The sequence below is a fragment of the Limulus polyphemus genome, unplaced genomic scaffold (genome assembly GCF_000517525.1).
Source record: "Limulus polyphemus unplaced genomic scaffold, Limulus_polyphemus-2.1.2 Scaffold95, whole genome shotgun sequence".
NCBI lineage: Eukaryota > Metazoa > Arthropoda > Merostomata > Xiphosura > Limulidae > Limulus > Limulus polyphemus.
Window position 1 is genome coordinate 1,087,917 of NW_013665705.1, and position 16,185 is coordinate 1,104,101.

The window sequence follows — 16,185 nt, forward strand, 5'->3', positions numbered from 1 at the left end:
ATTATTGAAATAAAATTCTACATAAACTTCCGAACATTCAAGAAACCGATTGACTCGTGAAAAGTCTGTACGTTTCTTTACTGTCAACCCCCATGATCCTCAGCACGGGTTCATTACATGCCTACAATTCTTACATTATTTCACAAACATGGATACGTTTCGGTTCAGCACAATATGATAATTAATTAAACATTAATCGTTAATTTAATTTTCCATGCATGAGAAATAAATTACTTAAATTAATCAAGAGGGGCATATACATAAATCATCTTGGATATGTTACACCTTCATGGTTAAATAAAACTTATGGTGAACTACCACACCTCAGTTCTTTCAAGTTTACAAAATCAAAATTAAACCATTCATTATCAAAGACTACACGGAAAACATAAACTTATCGCTAAATACAAATGGACTGACTATAGCCGCTGAAAGTTTCAAGGATAATTTGAGCAATTCGTTTTACTTATTTTGCTAAACCACAGATTAAGGATTCAGAACGATACCTTATGAACTGTGCAAACGTATTTGTTTAAAATCAATTTGGCTGCCTAATGGTGCTCACAAAAAAAAAATATCTGTGTTTAGATAATACTTTCTTGTAACTAACTGTGCCTGGATAATACAATCTTGTGACTATCTGTGTCTAGATAATACAATCTTGTGATTATCTATGTCTAGATAATACAATCTTGTCATTCACTGTGTCTAGATAATACAATCTTGTGATTATCTATGTCTAGATAATACAATCTTGTCATTCACTGTGTCTAGATAATATGCTTTTGTGATTATCTATGTCTAGATAATACAACATTGTAACTACTTGTGCCTAGATAAAACAATCTTGTGACTATCTGTGTCTAGATAATACAATCTTGTGATTATCTATGTCTAGATAATACAATCTTGTCATTCACCGTGTCTAGATAATATGCTTTTGTGATTATCTGTGTCTAGATAATATGCTCTTGTCACTATCTGTGTTTAGATAATAGAATCATGTATTATCTATGTCTAGATAATACAATCTTGCGACTATCTGTGTCTAGATAATACAATCTTGTGACTACTTGTGCCTAGGTAATACAATCTTGTGATTATCTGTGTCTAGATAATATGCTCTTGTGACTACTTGTGCCTTGGTAATACAATCTTGTGATTATCTGTGTCTAGATAATATGCTCTTGTGACTACTTGTGCTTAGATAATACAATCTTGTGATTATCTGTGTCTAGATAATATGCTCTTGTGACTATCTGTGTTTAGATAATACAATCTTGTATTATTTATGTTCAGATAATATAATTTTATGACTATCGGTGTCGAGATAATATGTTCTTGTGACTACTTGTGATTAGATAATACTCTCTTGTGACTATTTGTGTTTAGATAACACATTCTAGTGACGATGACACTTTGTAAACTATTTTATAACCGTCGATCAAGCCGATGCGAATGTCAGTAGTTAAAAGAGTTTATCCAGTTACAAAGATTAATACTGTTTCATATATGATAATAAGTACATAAACAACAAGCAAACCATGTGGTTATAAAAGCCAATATATCTTTAATAGGAAGCCAATATGTCTTTAATAGGAAAGTCACTGTAAAGGCGAGACAGGTACTGTAAGATAACACTATTTGAGTACAAAACAACGAGCCATTATACATGAAAGATTCAAAGAATGAAGCCTGGTTCTGTAAAACAACATGTTTCAAATATGAAACTACAAGCCATTAAGCGTGAAACAGTAGACAAATGAAATGTTGTAACCAATATCCGACTCAACGATTCGACTGCCATATTTGTGTTGAAGTTAAACAAAATTTTGATGATATTAGAAAACCTGCGTCATGTTGAGCTCATAAGTCTGACGGTATATTTGTTTTTACAGAGATAAAAAAAAATGCTTTATTTTTACGTACACGTGTTGAACTATCTTTGTTTAAAACCGCTATTAAAATCAGTTTATGTCTTGTTTTGTTGTGTCAGTAACATAAATAACGAATCAAACTAGAAAAATGACGGATCATATTACTATAAAATTATATGTCATGAAATGTCGGATCACATTACCATGACATTAATGTCGGATCACATTACCATAAAATTATATGTCATGACCAGCTTGAACTGTTTATAAAATAAAGTATCCGTTACTCTAGACTAAAACTGAATATATCAACAGAAAACCAATATCAGAAGTGTACACCACTGGGATTAAATTTAAAGGCAAAGAAGCACGGTTGCCAAAAAGTAGTTAAATGTATAAGTTGTCTATATCCAATAATGTTTTGTTTAGAAGTGACTTTAGAAGTCGAACATGTATCATTGCACAGCTAAAGCTAAATCTGAATACATATTTATACCTATCTCTATATCATTAACAGATATGTGTAGAAAACGGGGCATGGAAAGAGTTTTATGCAGTAGGTAGACTTCTACTACTTTTATTTCCTGTCAACTTACTGCGTCTTGACAATCGTAAAGGTGGTGATCTTCTAACGTTTCTTACCGTGTAAGGTTTCATCGTTTCTTATCTTGTAAGGTTTTAAAGTTTCTTACCGTGTAAGGTTTTATCGTTTCTTACCTTGTAAGGTTTTAAAGTTTCTTACCCTGTAAGGTTTCATCGCTTCTAACCGTGTAAGGTTTTAAAGTTTTTACCTTGTAAGGTTTTAAAGTTTCTTACCGTGTAAGTTTTAAAGTTTCTTACCCTGTAAGGTTTCATCGCTTCTTACCGTGTAAGGTTTTAAAGTTTTTTACCTTGTAAGGTTTTAAAGTTTTTTACCTTGTAAGGTTTTTAAAGTTTCTTACCGTGTAAGTTTTAAAGTTTCTTACCCTGTAAGGTTTCATCGCTTCTTACCGTGTAAGGTTTTAAAGTTTTTTACCTTGTAAGGTTTTTAAAGTTTCTTATCGTGTAAGGTTTCAATGTTTCTTATCGTGTATGGTTTCAATGTTTCTTACCGTGTAAGGTTTTATCGTTTCTTACCGTGTAAGGTTTTAAAGTTTTTACCGTATAAGGTTTCACCGTTTCTTACTGTGTAAGGTTTTAAAGTTTCTTACCGTGTAAGTTTCATCGCTTCTTACCATGTAAAGTTTCAACGTTTCTCGCCCCCTAGTGGCACAGCGGGATGTCTACGGACTTACAACGCTAGAATCCGGGTTTCGATACCCGTTGTAGGTAGAGCACAGATAGCCCATTGTGTAGCTTTGTGCTTAATTACAAACAAACAATCAACGTTTCTTACCGTGTAAGGTTTCATCGTTTCTTAACGTTTAAGGTTTCAACGTTTATTGTAAGGTTTCATATTCTATTTTGTTATTCTATCTTTCCAGACCATTTTTGTCTGCCAAGAACAAAACACATCGTCATTGATTTTCAAGTAGCGTGTTTAATACACCAAATAAGAAGACAATAATTCGAAAAATAACAAAACAGAGGAGTTACTGTGAATAAAAATTATTAATATGATCAAAGATAACGATTTACATCTATTTAAAATAGTTAGCTTTTTAATTCGCCTAAAAGATGTGTGTGTTTATTTAAAATTAAACACTTTTATCAGAAATAAGTTTTATGATGTCGGAGATTGAAAGATTTTTACATCGCAAGCGGAAATAATTTTATCAAAACAAAATCGAGGCTTACTAATTGCAGGCATGTTCTTTCTGTAAAATGATTTTTCGTTTTAAAATTTCAGCTTACATACATCAGATAGCATTCCTGTGAGTTCATGATGTGTGATCGACTTTAAATTCATTGTACGTATATATGTATATGTGTGTTAATGGCTTACAGATTAACGTTTAATGACGAATTATTGTTTTGTTTTACGTAAAGTAGTTATGCTAAGGAAACTGTTTTCGATAATTACTTTTTTCCTTATCTACGAACACTGATCAAATTTTGATTTAATGTCAACGATATGAAATAAAATGAAACTATCAGTACTCTTCGTTAGATTCGTGTGTCGGAGTGTGAATCTGAGATCCAAGGTTCGCATCCCGTGCTTGGTGAACGTAGATGCATTATGAGCATGACGATCAAGCCAAACTATTCAATTAGAGTAGCTCAAGAGCTGGCGGTAGGTGTTGTAGACTAGCTGCCTTCGCTCTAGTCTATCAGTTCACAATTAGGGACGATTAGAGCAGATGATATAGCTTTGCGCAAATATATAAAACAAACATTACACATATCTAAATCATTATTAAACAAAAGTCAATGCGTGTCCGCTTATGACTGGCGAATCGCTGGACTGATTGTTACAAAACCTGGTATGCATTCTGAAGGCCCTACGGGGAGTGGCAGCGACGAGATGGCTTTCGGATTTCTATCTCCTATGATTTCCCCATGCGTTAAACAGATACGTCAGCTAGTTACCCTTATAAATCAGAAATTATATGTTTTACACAATGAATATAAAATAAAAAGTGGCATTAACGGTTAGATTTGAAAACTGGGATGACATTTCAGCACAGATCCATGCATGTTTATTAATAATGCCATTACTTGAATAATGGAAATGTCTGATCTAATCAGTGTTTTTGCTCATAGATAGGTAGATTTAACTGGAAAAATGCTTGATAAAATTTGAAATAGTATACTTTTTAATTGTGGATAAAAAAACAGGTTGAACAAACGCTGATTAATATAAAGTTTATCTAATTCCAAGATATATATATATTAGAATATCATATTATAACACTTAAAACTCGGCCCATTGGTTAGCGTGTAGACTATGGATTTAAGGGTCCATAATTTGAGCCCCCTCGCCTCCTCCCCCAAACAAACCCCACTGTTCAGTAACCCAGAGGTTGGCGGTGGCTGCTGCTGACTAGCTTCCTTTCCTCTAGTCTATGAGCTCAAATTTAGCGCGGCATTGTTCAATTATCAACATAAGTAAGCCTAAAATAAAATATGGCGATTACGTATTTTCTTGCTTATTTTGCCAGATAACATTGATAACTTTAGAGTTCCCGCCCAAAAAATCTATGGGCCTGGCATGGCCAGGTGGTTAGGGCACTTGACGCGCAATCTGAGGGTCGCGGGTTCGAATCCCCGTCACACCAAACATGCTCGCCCTCTCAGCCGTGGGGGCGTTATAATGTGACGGAGTTGGCGGTGAGTGGTGATGACTAGCTGCCTTCCCTCTAGTCTTACACTGCTAAATTAGGAACGGCTAGCGCAGATAGCCCTCGTGTAGCTTTGCGCGAAATTCCAAAACAAACAAACAATCTATGAACAAACTTTTAATGGCTGGAGACGGCTTGAATGGGTAATGAAAAAAAACTTTAATATAAGTTTAACATAACAGCAAATGTACAACGTTTCGACAAGGTTTTGTCATCATCAGGTACCATGACACATTATCTAATAATCTGTTCCTATAACAATGCAATAATTTGTTCCAATAACAATGCATTATTTTGTTTAATAAAGCTGCTCATACCTTAAAGCTATAGACGTAATTACTATTTGACCGTAGTCACAAAGTAAAAACTAATGCAAGGTTAGATTTTCAAAAGTTTGTTTGTTTGTTGAATTTCGCGCAAAGCTACTCGAGGGCTACTTGCGCTAGCCGTCCCTAATTTAGAAGTGATATATTAGAGGGAATGCAGCTAGTTAACACCACCCACCGCCAACTCTTGGACTACTTTTTACAAACGAAAAGTGGAATTCACCGTTACATTTTAACGTCCCCACGGCTGCAAAGGCATTTTCAAAAGTGTACTAAAATAAGGGCATGCTTTGCGTTGGTCGACCATGATCGAACAATATTTAATATACATTCTTTCTATACAAATGTATGTTTTATCTTTACATCAAAAGTTGCACAGTGGGTTATCAAAGCTACGTTCATCACAGAGATCGAACCCGTTAATTTTGGCGTTATAAACCCTCAAGTGTTGACGTATCACCTGGAGGTACATATGTAATAGAAAAGAAGAAAAAGTGCCCGCTTAAGTACTCACAAGAATATCTTTGATACTTGAAATATTCTCAGTTCAACAATTAAACATCGTAAATTTACACGTTTCATAAAAAAAAAGCATCACTATACGCCAGAGAAAGAGAAAGACCTGTTTCCACTTTATCTGTATAACACCATATTTATCTGTAACACGAGCTCACACAAAATGTTGACTGCTGGTGAAAGATTGATCGGTAATTAACGAACGTATCATAGTAATTTCATATATAGCTGCTTCTACGTATCTGCGTGGCTATTTATCTCTCAGATAATTCTTTCATCTGCCTATTTATTTAGTTATTCTGACCTCAACCTTTTATATAAAAAAAAAGCTTGACTCAGCTGACGTTATAGAAATATTACTCCCTCCAGAGAGACAGAGAATTTTTCAGAACATTATTATTCTAAATAGTCATAATTTTTTTGCTTCTAAAACGTAGCATCGTTCTAGAAAAGTATTTTTTATTTCTTTTCCTAATCTACGCTGGTCCTGATCGAAAAATCGATCATGTTTTGTAAAACACACCGTATCGTCCAGACATAGACGTTTTCTCTACATCTGGAAAAAATCCCAATAAAAAGCTCATTGAGAAGAACTGGCGTCTATCTGATGCAAGTTGGATCTCTTCTAAAACAAGATCATTAACCAGTTCTGGGTTGTACGTCTAGACCTATTTGTCTGGACTTACTAGGCCTATTTGTTACAAAATCGGACATTTTTTTTTGTTTTTGAATTTCGCGCAAAGCTACACGAGAGCTATCTGCGCTAGCCGTCCCTAATTTAGCAGTGTAAGACTAGAGGGAAGGAAGCTAGTCATCACCACCCACCGCCAACTCTTGGGCTACTCCTTACCAACGAATAGTGGGATTGACCGTCACATTATAACGCCCCCACGGCTGAAAGGGCGAACATGTTTGGTGTGACGGGGATTTGAACCCGCGACTCTCAGATTGCGAGTCAAGCGCCCTAACCACTTGGCCATGCCGGGCCTAAACCGGACAGACTGAAGTGATAATATTATATACATATTTTCAAGAGTTCGTTCGTTAAACATTTTCAGAACTAGCGAAAATTTTTTAATTAACTTATTCGAAACGGAAAATATCAAGAATTTGAAAAAGTGCCGTTTAATTGTCACGTTGAGCTTGCTAAACTATTTGTAATAGAATATTCACGTTGAAGCACGTGGGAACATTATGTCAACCTCAAAAATACAAGTAATGGACTAAAGTGAAGGCAGCTAATCAACAGTATCTACCGCCAACTCTTGGGATACTCTAATCTAATAGTGGGATTTAACTGCGTACCTACCGCCAACTCTTGGGATACTCTAATCTAATAGTGGGATTTGACCGTCACAACTAGAACGCACCCATGGCCCCAAAGTATAGACCGCGATTATTTCGTTGTTGTTGTTGTTGTTGTTTTTGCGGCAAAGAGATGCGAACTATTAACTCTACAGTCCGGCATGATATCTATTAAACCACACCATGCTTTCGAAACACAAGTATCACAAACTTTGTCAGCGGTATCTTTGGCTTTACTTAAATATTTCATTCGTACTTAAGTAACAAAGAATTGTAATTGGTCTTTACGAGCCAATCCGTACCCAAATTATCAGACATTTTTTCGCTTCTCAGTGGCTCAGCGGTAAGTCTGAAGGCTTCTAATGCTAAAAACCAGGTTTCGATACACGTGGTAGGAACAGCATGTAGCTTTCTGATCAAAAACAAACAATAAACAGACATTTTACAAAACTGAACTGAAATCTAGATATTGAATGAAGAAGAGATTTGTAGTTAAATCCTATATCTGTTTCACTGAGATTTGTAGTTAAATCCTATATCCGTTTCACTGACTACCAAAAACAAAACAAAATAAAAGTTCAGTTCAAATAACGAACCGGGTTACACTTAGAGCCGCGCTTGGCTTAACGGTTATCGTGTTCGGACTATGAATCTATTGATTTGTTGTTCACAGCACCTTACTTCAAAAACGCACGCACTGCGTACTTAAGGTCATGGATGCGTTGTATAAGTGATCCTCAAATCCTAGTTTTTGGTCAAGAGCTCACAATTAAGAGCGGTTATGTAGCTTTGGGCGAAAAATATAAAATAAACTAGAATAGCAAATATGATGTATTAGAAACATGAACTAATTTAAAATGCAATGAAAAATGTGTTTTGTTAAAGTGTAGCTTTAATTCACTTCTTACAATAAAGCATCATACGTTAATTTTGATTGGTGTATAAATTGTATCAATAATATTTCCCAAGCTATAGAGGTTCTAATAAAATTCTTATTTATTTTTAGGCCGTTTGGGTTTGTGTTGAATGTATTCGACGAAGATCTCAAATCTCAAGCAGCCAATCACGAAAACCAGACTACAGAGGAGATCAAGAGTCGTCATATCAGAATTTACATCTAGCGCCATCTGGCAGTAGAAAATCCCAGCATGGATACAGGCATGAAATCTCGACACTTTCTACCTCCAGCAGTGCTCAGTCGGCTGAAATGGTAAGCAATAAAGGAGAATGCAAGTAAGAAAAAAACATTTTAAGAAAGGATGGTAAAAATATTTGAAAGTTATACGGTGTGATACATTTTTTACAGTAAATATCCGTCAAAGGACTAGCAAAATTTGAATTCGCCATATGCTAAATATAAGGCTGGGGATGAATGGACAGGTTTATTAAACGTACGATAGAGTTTTAGCAAAATTCTGACGACAAACAGGACTTCCAAAATGAAAATGTAAAATCGAATGCTTGCTATATTTTGCGTTTATTTACCCTTAACATACAAAGAAAATAAAACTACTAAAACAATAAAAGTACCTGTTGCCTCAATTGGTGTCCCTCCAGTGGATCAACGGTAACTTTATGGACTTACAATGCTAAAAGCCAGGGTTCGATTCCCTGTTGTGGACAGAGCACAGATTACCTATTGCGTGGCTTTACGCTTAATCAAACAAGGCCCGGCATGGCCAAGTGGATAAGGCGTTCGATTCGCAATCTGAGGGTCGCGGGTTCGAATCCCCTTCCCACCAAACATGTTCGCCCTTTCAGCCGTGCAGGCGTTATAACGGGACGATCAATCCCATTGTTCGTTGGTAAAAGAGCAGCCCAAGAGTTGGCGGTGGGTGGTGATGACTAGCTGGCTGCATTCCCTCTAGTCTTACACTGCTAAATTAGGGACGGCTAGCGCAGATAGCCCTCGTGTAGCTTTGCGCGAAATTCAAAAACAAACAAACAAACAATAATCAAACAAAAGACTCCTCACTTGAAAGCACTTAAGAAGCGCTAGCTAGTGAGGTGACGTGTGGGTTAATGTGGTATGTACAAGACAACCTTTTTTTTTTTAAACTTCTGCAAGTCTAATGTCAGTCGAGAATCTAATCTCTCTATAACCCTCTACTATTGGTCTAAGCTACTACGTTTTTAATCACCACATAATATTATCTTCCACCAAGACAGAAGTAACATTAATATAAAAGTAAGGTTATATTCCTTAATAGTTTTGTAATTTGCCCTTGTTCAAACCTTATTTGAGATTAACTGTAGACTATACAAAGTTTTGACGTTAATCAATTTTATATATGTGTGTAAGTATGTATATTTACGTGTGTGTAATGCACTGGGAGATATTGTTTTATAATATAGCCTTTAATGCATAAAGGTGATTCTAGGACTAAATGAAACATTACTAGACAAACGCAATGAAAAAGTAGAAAGATGTGGGTGTAAACATAAATTATACCTCATATCTTAGCTCCATCTAACTTCGCAGTACGTAATATACACGTATTTGAGTTAATGACACCAAGTTATAACTCGATAATGGAATACTGAGGAGATTCTCTTAGCCAATCAGATCTAAAATATTTTACAAGTCTTGTATAACTCTAGTAAGGCACAAATTGTCAAATAAAACTGAACTGTATTTATTTGTTATTTTTATACCTTGAAAAGACGACTAGGGGGTCATTCTTAGGCTATTTTGAGTTAATCAAATATTTGTATATTTCTTGCTGCAGTTAATATTAAGTGTATAAGCAGGAATAACATAAACATGTTAAAGTCGCCTTAAATAACAGTATTAAGTAGTGGTTGAATAATTATAAGACTCTATATAGTGCAAAATGTGCAAACTTTTTTAAAAATGAAATTAAATATTACATGCTTTATGTTGAGGATAAGCTCCTGATTAGCTGTTTAAAATGATGAGGAATGTTGAGGAATAAAAGTTTATTTCCATATATTACAGCTATTCGTTCATCTGGTTCTCTTAGGCTGAAATAGGTATATATTTAATTAGGTTTTTGAATTGCCAAAGGATATATTGTTTTAACCATTTTTGTTATTGTTTCAGCAACAAGACGAACAACATCAAGTATCCAAAACTTGTAAGAACTTGTTTTGTATATTCCACTCTTCAGCTTTTGTTATTTCAATTTTTACATAACTCAAAAATTCGAAAACTTGTTAGTTCCTTTAAAAAAATTAAAGCAGGATTCATTATATACTCTCACTGCTAATAGTTAATGAAGCTTTGACCTTATCCTCTTAATAAAACAATGCTATATTTAAATTATTTAATAATTTGCAATATAACGTTTACAAAGACACAAGTGAATTAAATTAAGTGTTGCAAATGAAATATAATACTTGAACTTCCATAATAAATGTGATGATCACCCTAAAAGTTTAAGATTGTTAAATAGTTAATAAACAGGGCATATTCTTTTAAATTAATTTTATTTTTATATATCTGAATAAATAATTACGGCGCTAAAAGTCATTGAATTAATTTAGCCAATGCAATATCAGACACCCCTTTCCCGTTTCTTCAGGTGTGGATCAAATGGGTCAAACACAGCACTCAGATTCCAGAAAAAGCGTACAACCTCTGGAAAGCAAGATGCAAAGATATGATTCACTTGGAAGTATGTCCCAGGATACGAAGAACTGCCGCACCATTAGAAAACAACTCTCTCAGGAATATGTGGAACAATCATCACTGCCCATTTCTACAGCAGGGCAGTCCACCCATCAAGAAAAATCGCTGCAGTCTATGAGTCAGATTAGGACCCAACAGCCGTCATTACCCTGGGCTCCCGTTTCCCCAGCACTTCAACCCAATAATCAGGACAAATCACAACAGCCGTCATTACTCTCGACTTCAGATTCTGTAACGGTAATGTCAATCAATCAAGTCAAAGCCCATCAATCTCAGGTTTCTTCTCAGAAAGATGTTTCTGGGTATCCCTCAGAATACTCAGATTTAGTCGATGTCAAGTCTATACCTATTTCGAATATGCACACCATCAATTACGACAATGGTCAAGTCACTAGAACTGAAAGTGATGAAAAACATCTATCCTCGGCTTCTTATTTTTCTTCCTCTCAGAATGTCTCTCAACAACAAAAGGAACAGCAGCAACGACAACAACTGACTACTTACGAACCATCTAAACCAAAGACTATCGACTTACAGAGCCAAAAGAAACAGAAACAACGGTCTGACAGCCAAGAGTGGTCTCCAGTGATAGATCTTTCTCCAATTGTTGATGTTTCTCCTTCTGTGGAAGCAGCAGAACAGGAGCTCATGGGGACGTTTCAAGACATTAATGAATACGAGGAACTTATTCCTCAGATGTCTATGCCGAGAGTAACCAGTGGTACCATACCAGAAATGTTAGCAAATTATCAGAAGTCTTTAGAACAAACACTAGAAGAGACTCAACAAACTTTATCTTCGGAAGGAGCCCAATTAGAAAAGACGTTTCCAGAGGCTGTCAGAGCTGATAAAGAAATCTCTTTAACAAGTATAAACCAGGCTACAGTTTCTCGAATCACCGAGAAGACAAGACCAATACCCAAGGAACAGTCAGCTCCTATTTCTATTGCTCAGATTGTCACTACTCAATCTCAGAGTCCGAAAGCAGCTAGCAGTCGTCGAATCCACAGGAGACTACCCCAGCCTACCCTTGAACAAATGCAAGAAGCAATAGCTTTAGCAGCTCAAACTCCAAAGTTTAAGTCACCACAACATCGAGGACAAACGACGTCAATTTATGATTCTCAACCCCCCAAAGAGCAGGGAAGTAGTGGCGAAGTACCCGCTGGACGAAACGTTTCGCCAGTTATTTCGAAAAAAGGTTTAACGGAGAAAATTCAAAGTCATCAGCAGCAACATAAACCTCTACTACAGTCAGAATTTGAGCAAAGGAATCAAATGATAAAAGTTGCGGCAGGGGATACAAAAAAAGTTGTACTTCGAGCTGCGACATCCACTATAAATGCTACCGCAACAACGCAACCTTTTGCTATACAGCCTACTGCCGTGACCCGCAGCTTGATGGTGTCTGAAGCTGGAACTCCTCTTCAATCATCTGCAATCTTGTCCTATGGCAGTAGCACACAAGCAGCGCCCTCTGTTTCTTCGCAGTTTGGTATGATGTATAGTAATAGCCAAACCTTGATGATGCGTTCTCCTTTCTTGGATAGCCGAAAGTACGTTCCTGAGTTGAAGCAAGAAATGTTTGCTGCGAGAGGAACACAGAACATAAACTTTGGTTACATTAGATCATCTTCAGTCCCTGACTCTGTCAGTAAGATTGGGACTTATACACAAGCTCAAAGAGATAAGGTATTTATCGCTCATAACAATACTTTACAGATTTTTTTCTCTTAAATTAAATTTGTTTTTTGTTGTTGTTGTTTTTTTCAAAATTCAGTAATTATTAGACTATGGTATACCAACTTGTTATACCATAACTTATAGCATAACATTACACTTAAAAAGATCACCTAAACTTAGCACCACAGTTATTATTTTACTATTTCATACAGTCCAAATACTGGTGGAAATCGGAGCGGACAGGGGGTGTACCAATCGTTAACGTATCTGACTAAATATCCAAAGGCTCACAGTTCGTGTCACTCTACCTCCCCCCAAAAAAAATTAAAATACGTGCTACGCATTTAAAGACCATAGACGCGTTATAAGAGTGAAGGACAAATCCTACTATTCGATTGGAGTAGGCTAAGAGTTGACTAACTGCCTTCCATCTAGTCTACCATTTCAAAATTAGGATGGTTAGAGCAAATAGCATTTGTGTAGCTTAGTACAAATATCTGAAACAAACCAAAAAACATATCTCTTGCCTTCTTCCTTGACGAATTAATTCGAAAGGTAACATAAAGATTGAAAGCAACCCTCATTCTCGTTGGAAAACAAACAAACGTACAAAGATCATTGTTTAAAGTTAAATTGACCTGTACAGTGGACAATAAAAATGAAAGGTCTTTACGGTTAAATTGCTGTGTACAGTGGGCAAATCAATGATCGCTTTTTTTTTTTTGTACGTGTGTGGGTTAATCCTAATTTCAGTATATTATTTCAACATACATTATATGTTGAAGCAAACGACGTATCAATTTGTCCCCGGTGGGACAGCGGTAAGTCTTCGGATTTACAACGGTAAAATCCGAGGTTCGATTCCCCTCGGTGGACATAGCAGATAGCCCGCTATGGCTTTGCTATAAAACACACACACACACACAATCGTGTGAATTTGATAATAATTGCAGTGGAGTAAAATTTTTTTAATATTTAAGTTATATCCATTTCTTAGAAGGTAGTTGGTACTTTTAACCTGAATGAAACCTCGTGCGACACGTGGCCTAAAAAGTCAGGACAGATCAGAGACACAGCCGTCCCTAATTCAGAACTTCTGATCAGAGGGAGGAAAATCAGTTAGCAGCACATGTCGAAATAGACGGTTATCTTTAATCAATATGTGTAATTGATTGTCAATTTTATAACTTGCCCATCGCTGAAAGTGAGGAACTTGTTCAGTAGCATTTTGTGGACTCGAACTTTGACTTTCTTATCCACAATCGACATGCTGACCACTAGGCCAATTATTCCCAAACTTTTCTACTCCAAGAATCGGCAAAATCTTTATGTAAAAAAGCTTACAGACCTTCAGGAGAATATAGGCTTTGCATTTGTGACTTATGTTAACCATACATTGCCTAAAGATGGCCGCTTCTATGGGATAAAAATGTCGCAGTTTTAATTGCTTAAAAAACAAAAACGTTTTCACTGTATAGCTGATCACAATATTTAATTTCCATGTTATTAATGTTTCAGTCGAATGAAAATAGCTTTTCCTTTTAGGCTGGAGATTCATCTGACACGCAAAGTGAGACAGGAAGTTCAACATCAGCCAAACTTCGACGGCAACTTCCACATCCACCACCAAATCAAGAAGTGTCTTCCATCGCAAACATCCGTCGCCGAAAGGATCGAAGAAGAAATCTGTCTGTTGGTAGCAGTCCACTTATGATTCAAGAAAGACATCAGCTTAAAAAATTACCTGATCGAGCATCATCTTTAGAAGAAAGTATTCCGAAAACATTGGATTATAACATCACGAGAACAGATCCTCTTGCCTATCTCCCAACACACACAGAAGCCTACATCAACCAATTGTCTGACTCAGTATCTGGATTTTATTTGCCTAAAACAACAGATGCCTACTTTCCTTGCTCGACGATGACAACAGAAGCGCCGAAAGACAGTTCTGCAACCAAAGCAGCAACTCAACAGTTGATCCAGCCATCAGATCTCAATGTGTCTCGAGCATCTATTCCTTCTTACATGTACAGCTTAAAACAACAACTGCGTGAGGAATTAAAGACGGTTACACAGGAAAGAATAAGGCTTGCAGGTCTGAAAGAAAAGGGCCAGGAACTGGGCTTACGTCATAAAAGTGAAACCGATATTGCTTCTCTGTTACTAACATCCTCCAGTTTGGGCGACCTGTATGGAAATAAGAGAATCCGTTCAGGCGCTGTGAGAACAATATCTACGTCTGCACAGACATCTCCTCAGGATAAAGAGAAGGTCGTATTTCTCCAGAACCCCTCAGAATGCAATGTAGAAATGAAAGATATGTTTAATACAAAGGAATATCTAGATTCTTCTGCTAACTTATCACCTTATACGTCGTTTCGTGACGAGACTCCAGTATTGGTTCACTCTAGAACATTTGAGTCTTCTCGTGGACGGGATTTACCAGATGATGGATCTGGCCCGTCCTGGTATACGGAAACATTAGACAGAGGCTTAGTTAGCCATTATCACCAACGAAGAATGTATCCACAAGACAGCCCGATAGAAGAGATTCAAGATATACCTTCTTTTCGTCTGAGAGAGATTGTTTATTCCGATAACATTAAAGATCAAAGAGCCCTATTTGGTAGCTATAAAAGGGGGCGGATAACGTGAGTTTGATTAAAAAAAAATATTACAAAACAGGGTTTTAGTTAAAAGATATAAGTGAATAGAATATTTACATTAGCAGTGACAAAAATAGACCGAATATTAATTTCAGATATAATAATAAAATAAGCAGAAAATATTTTAAACCATATATAAACTAAATCTAAGTTATTTTGCAACTGTTTCTAACACCCTTTTCTGTGTGGAGCCTTAATCATTTCAAGTATTTATATTACACAATCTGTACAATATAGTTCTATTTCTCTAATCCCACCTCCCTTCTTCGGTGGCTCAGCGGTAAGTCTCAAGGCTTAAAACGCTAAAAGCCGGGTTTCGATACCCGTGATCAGCACAGCACAAATACCCCATTATGCAGCTCTGCGCTTAACAAGAAATATAATCTAAATCTTTCTATCAGTTTAATATTACACTTAAGTGGCTAGCTGCAGTTGTGCTTCTTTGGTGGATAAATGCGTCTGTGTGTTGATTGATAACTGGCTAGCACGTAAGAGTCGTACTGCTTCTCTGGTGGACAAGGGCGACTCTTTATTGATAATTGGTTAACTCACAATAGTTGTTCTTCTCAGGTGGACAAGTGCAACTGTATTTTGATAATTGGTTAGCACATACGTAATAGTTGTAAAATTGTGCTTCCAATTGAAATGAAACTTTTAAAATCCTCAAATGTAAAATGTTAATGCAGTGTTCAGAAAATAATAAAATCGGTATCACTTTACTTATTAAAAAGTTTTTTTTTTTTTTGCAAAAATTATTCGTGAATTAAAACTGCTATTTTCCAGTTATCCAAATCCAATAACACAGGCCTACGATGGTTTTATTGTCTTGAAATTGTACATGTTCTACAGTAATTTCTGTACGCTGAATTCGAAAATGATATCCATTTTTCTCCGTCA

General features: G+C 36.1%; 1 protein-coding gene across 6 annotated transcripts in view; it reads left to right on the forward strand.

Annotated features, from left to right (window-relative positions):
* LOC111088429 overlaps positions 1–16,185 on the forward strand; it is a 76,503-nt gene that overhangs the window by 18,176 nt on the left and 42,142 nt on the right. For all 6 annotated transcript variants that reach the window (XM_022398544.1, XM_022398553.1, XM_022398540.1 and 3 more), the window contains exons 3-6: positions 8,291–8,494; positions 10,349–10,382; positions 10,830–12,628; positions 14,165–15,273. In XM_022398544.1, coding sequence (XP_022254252.1) covers positions 8,291–8,494; positions 10,349–10,382; positions 10,830–12,628; positions 14,165–15,273 — 3,146 coding nt within the window. The remainder of the gene's footprint in view (positions 1–8,290; positions 8,495–10,348; positions 10,383–10,829; positions 12,629–14,164; positions 15,274–16,185) is intronic.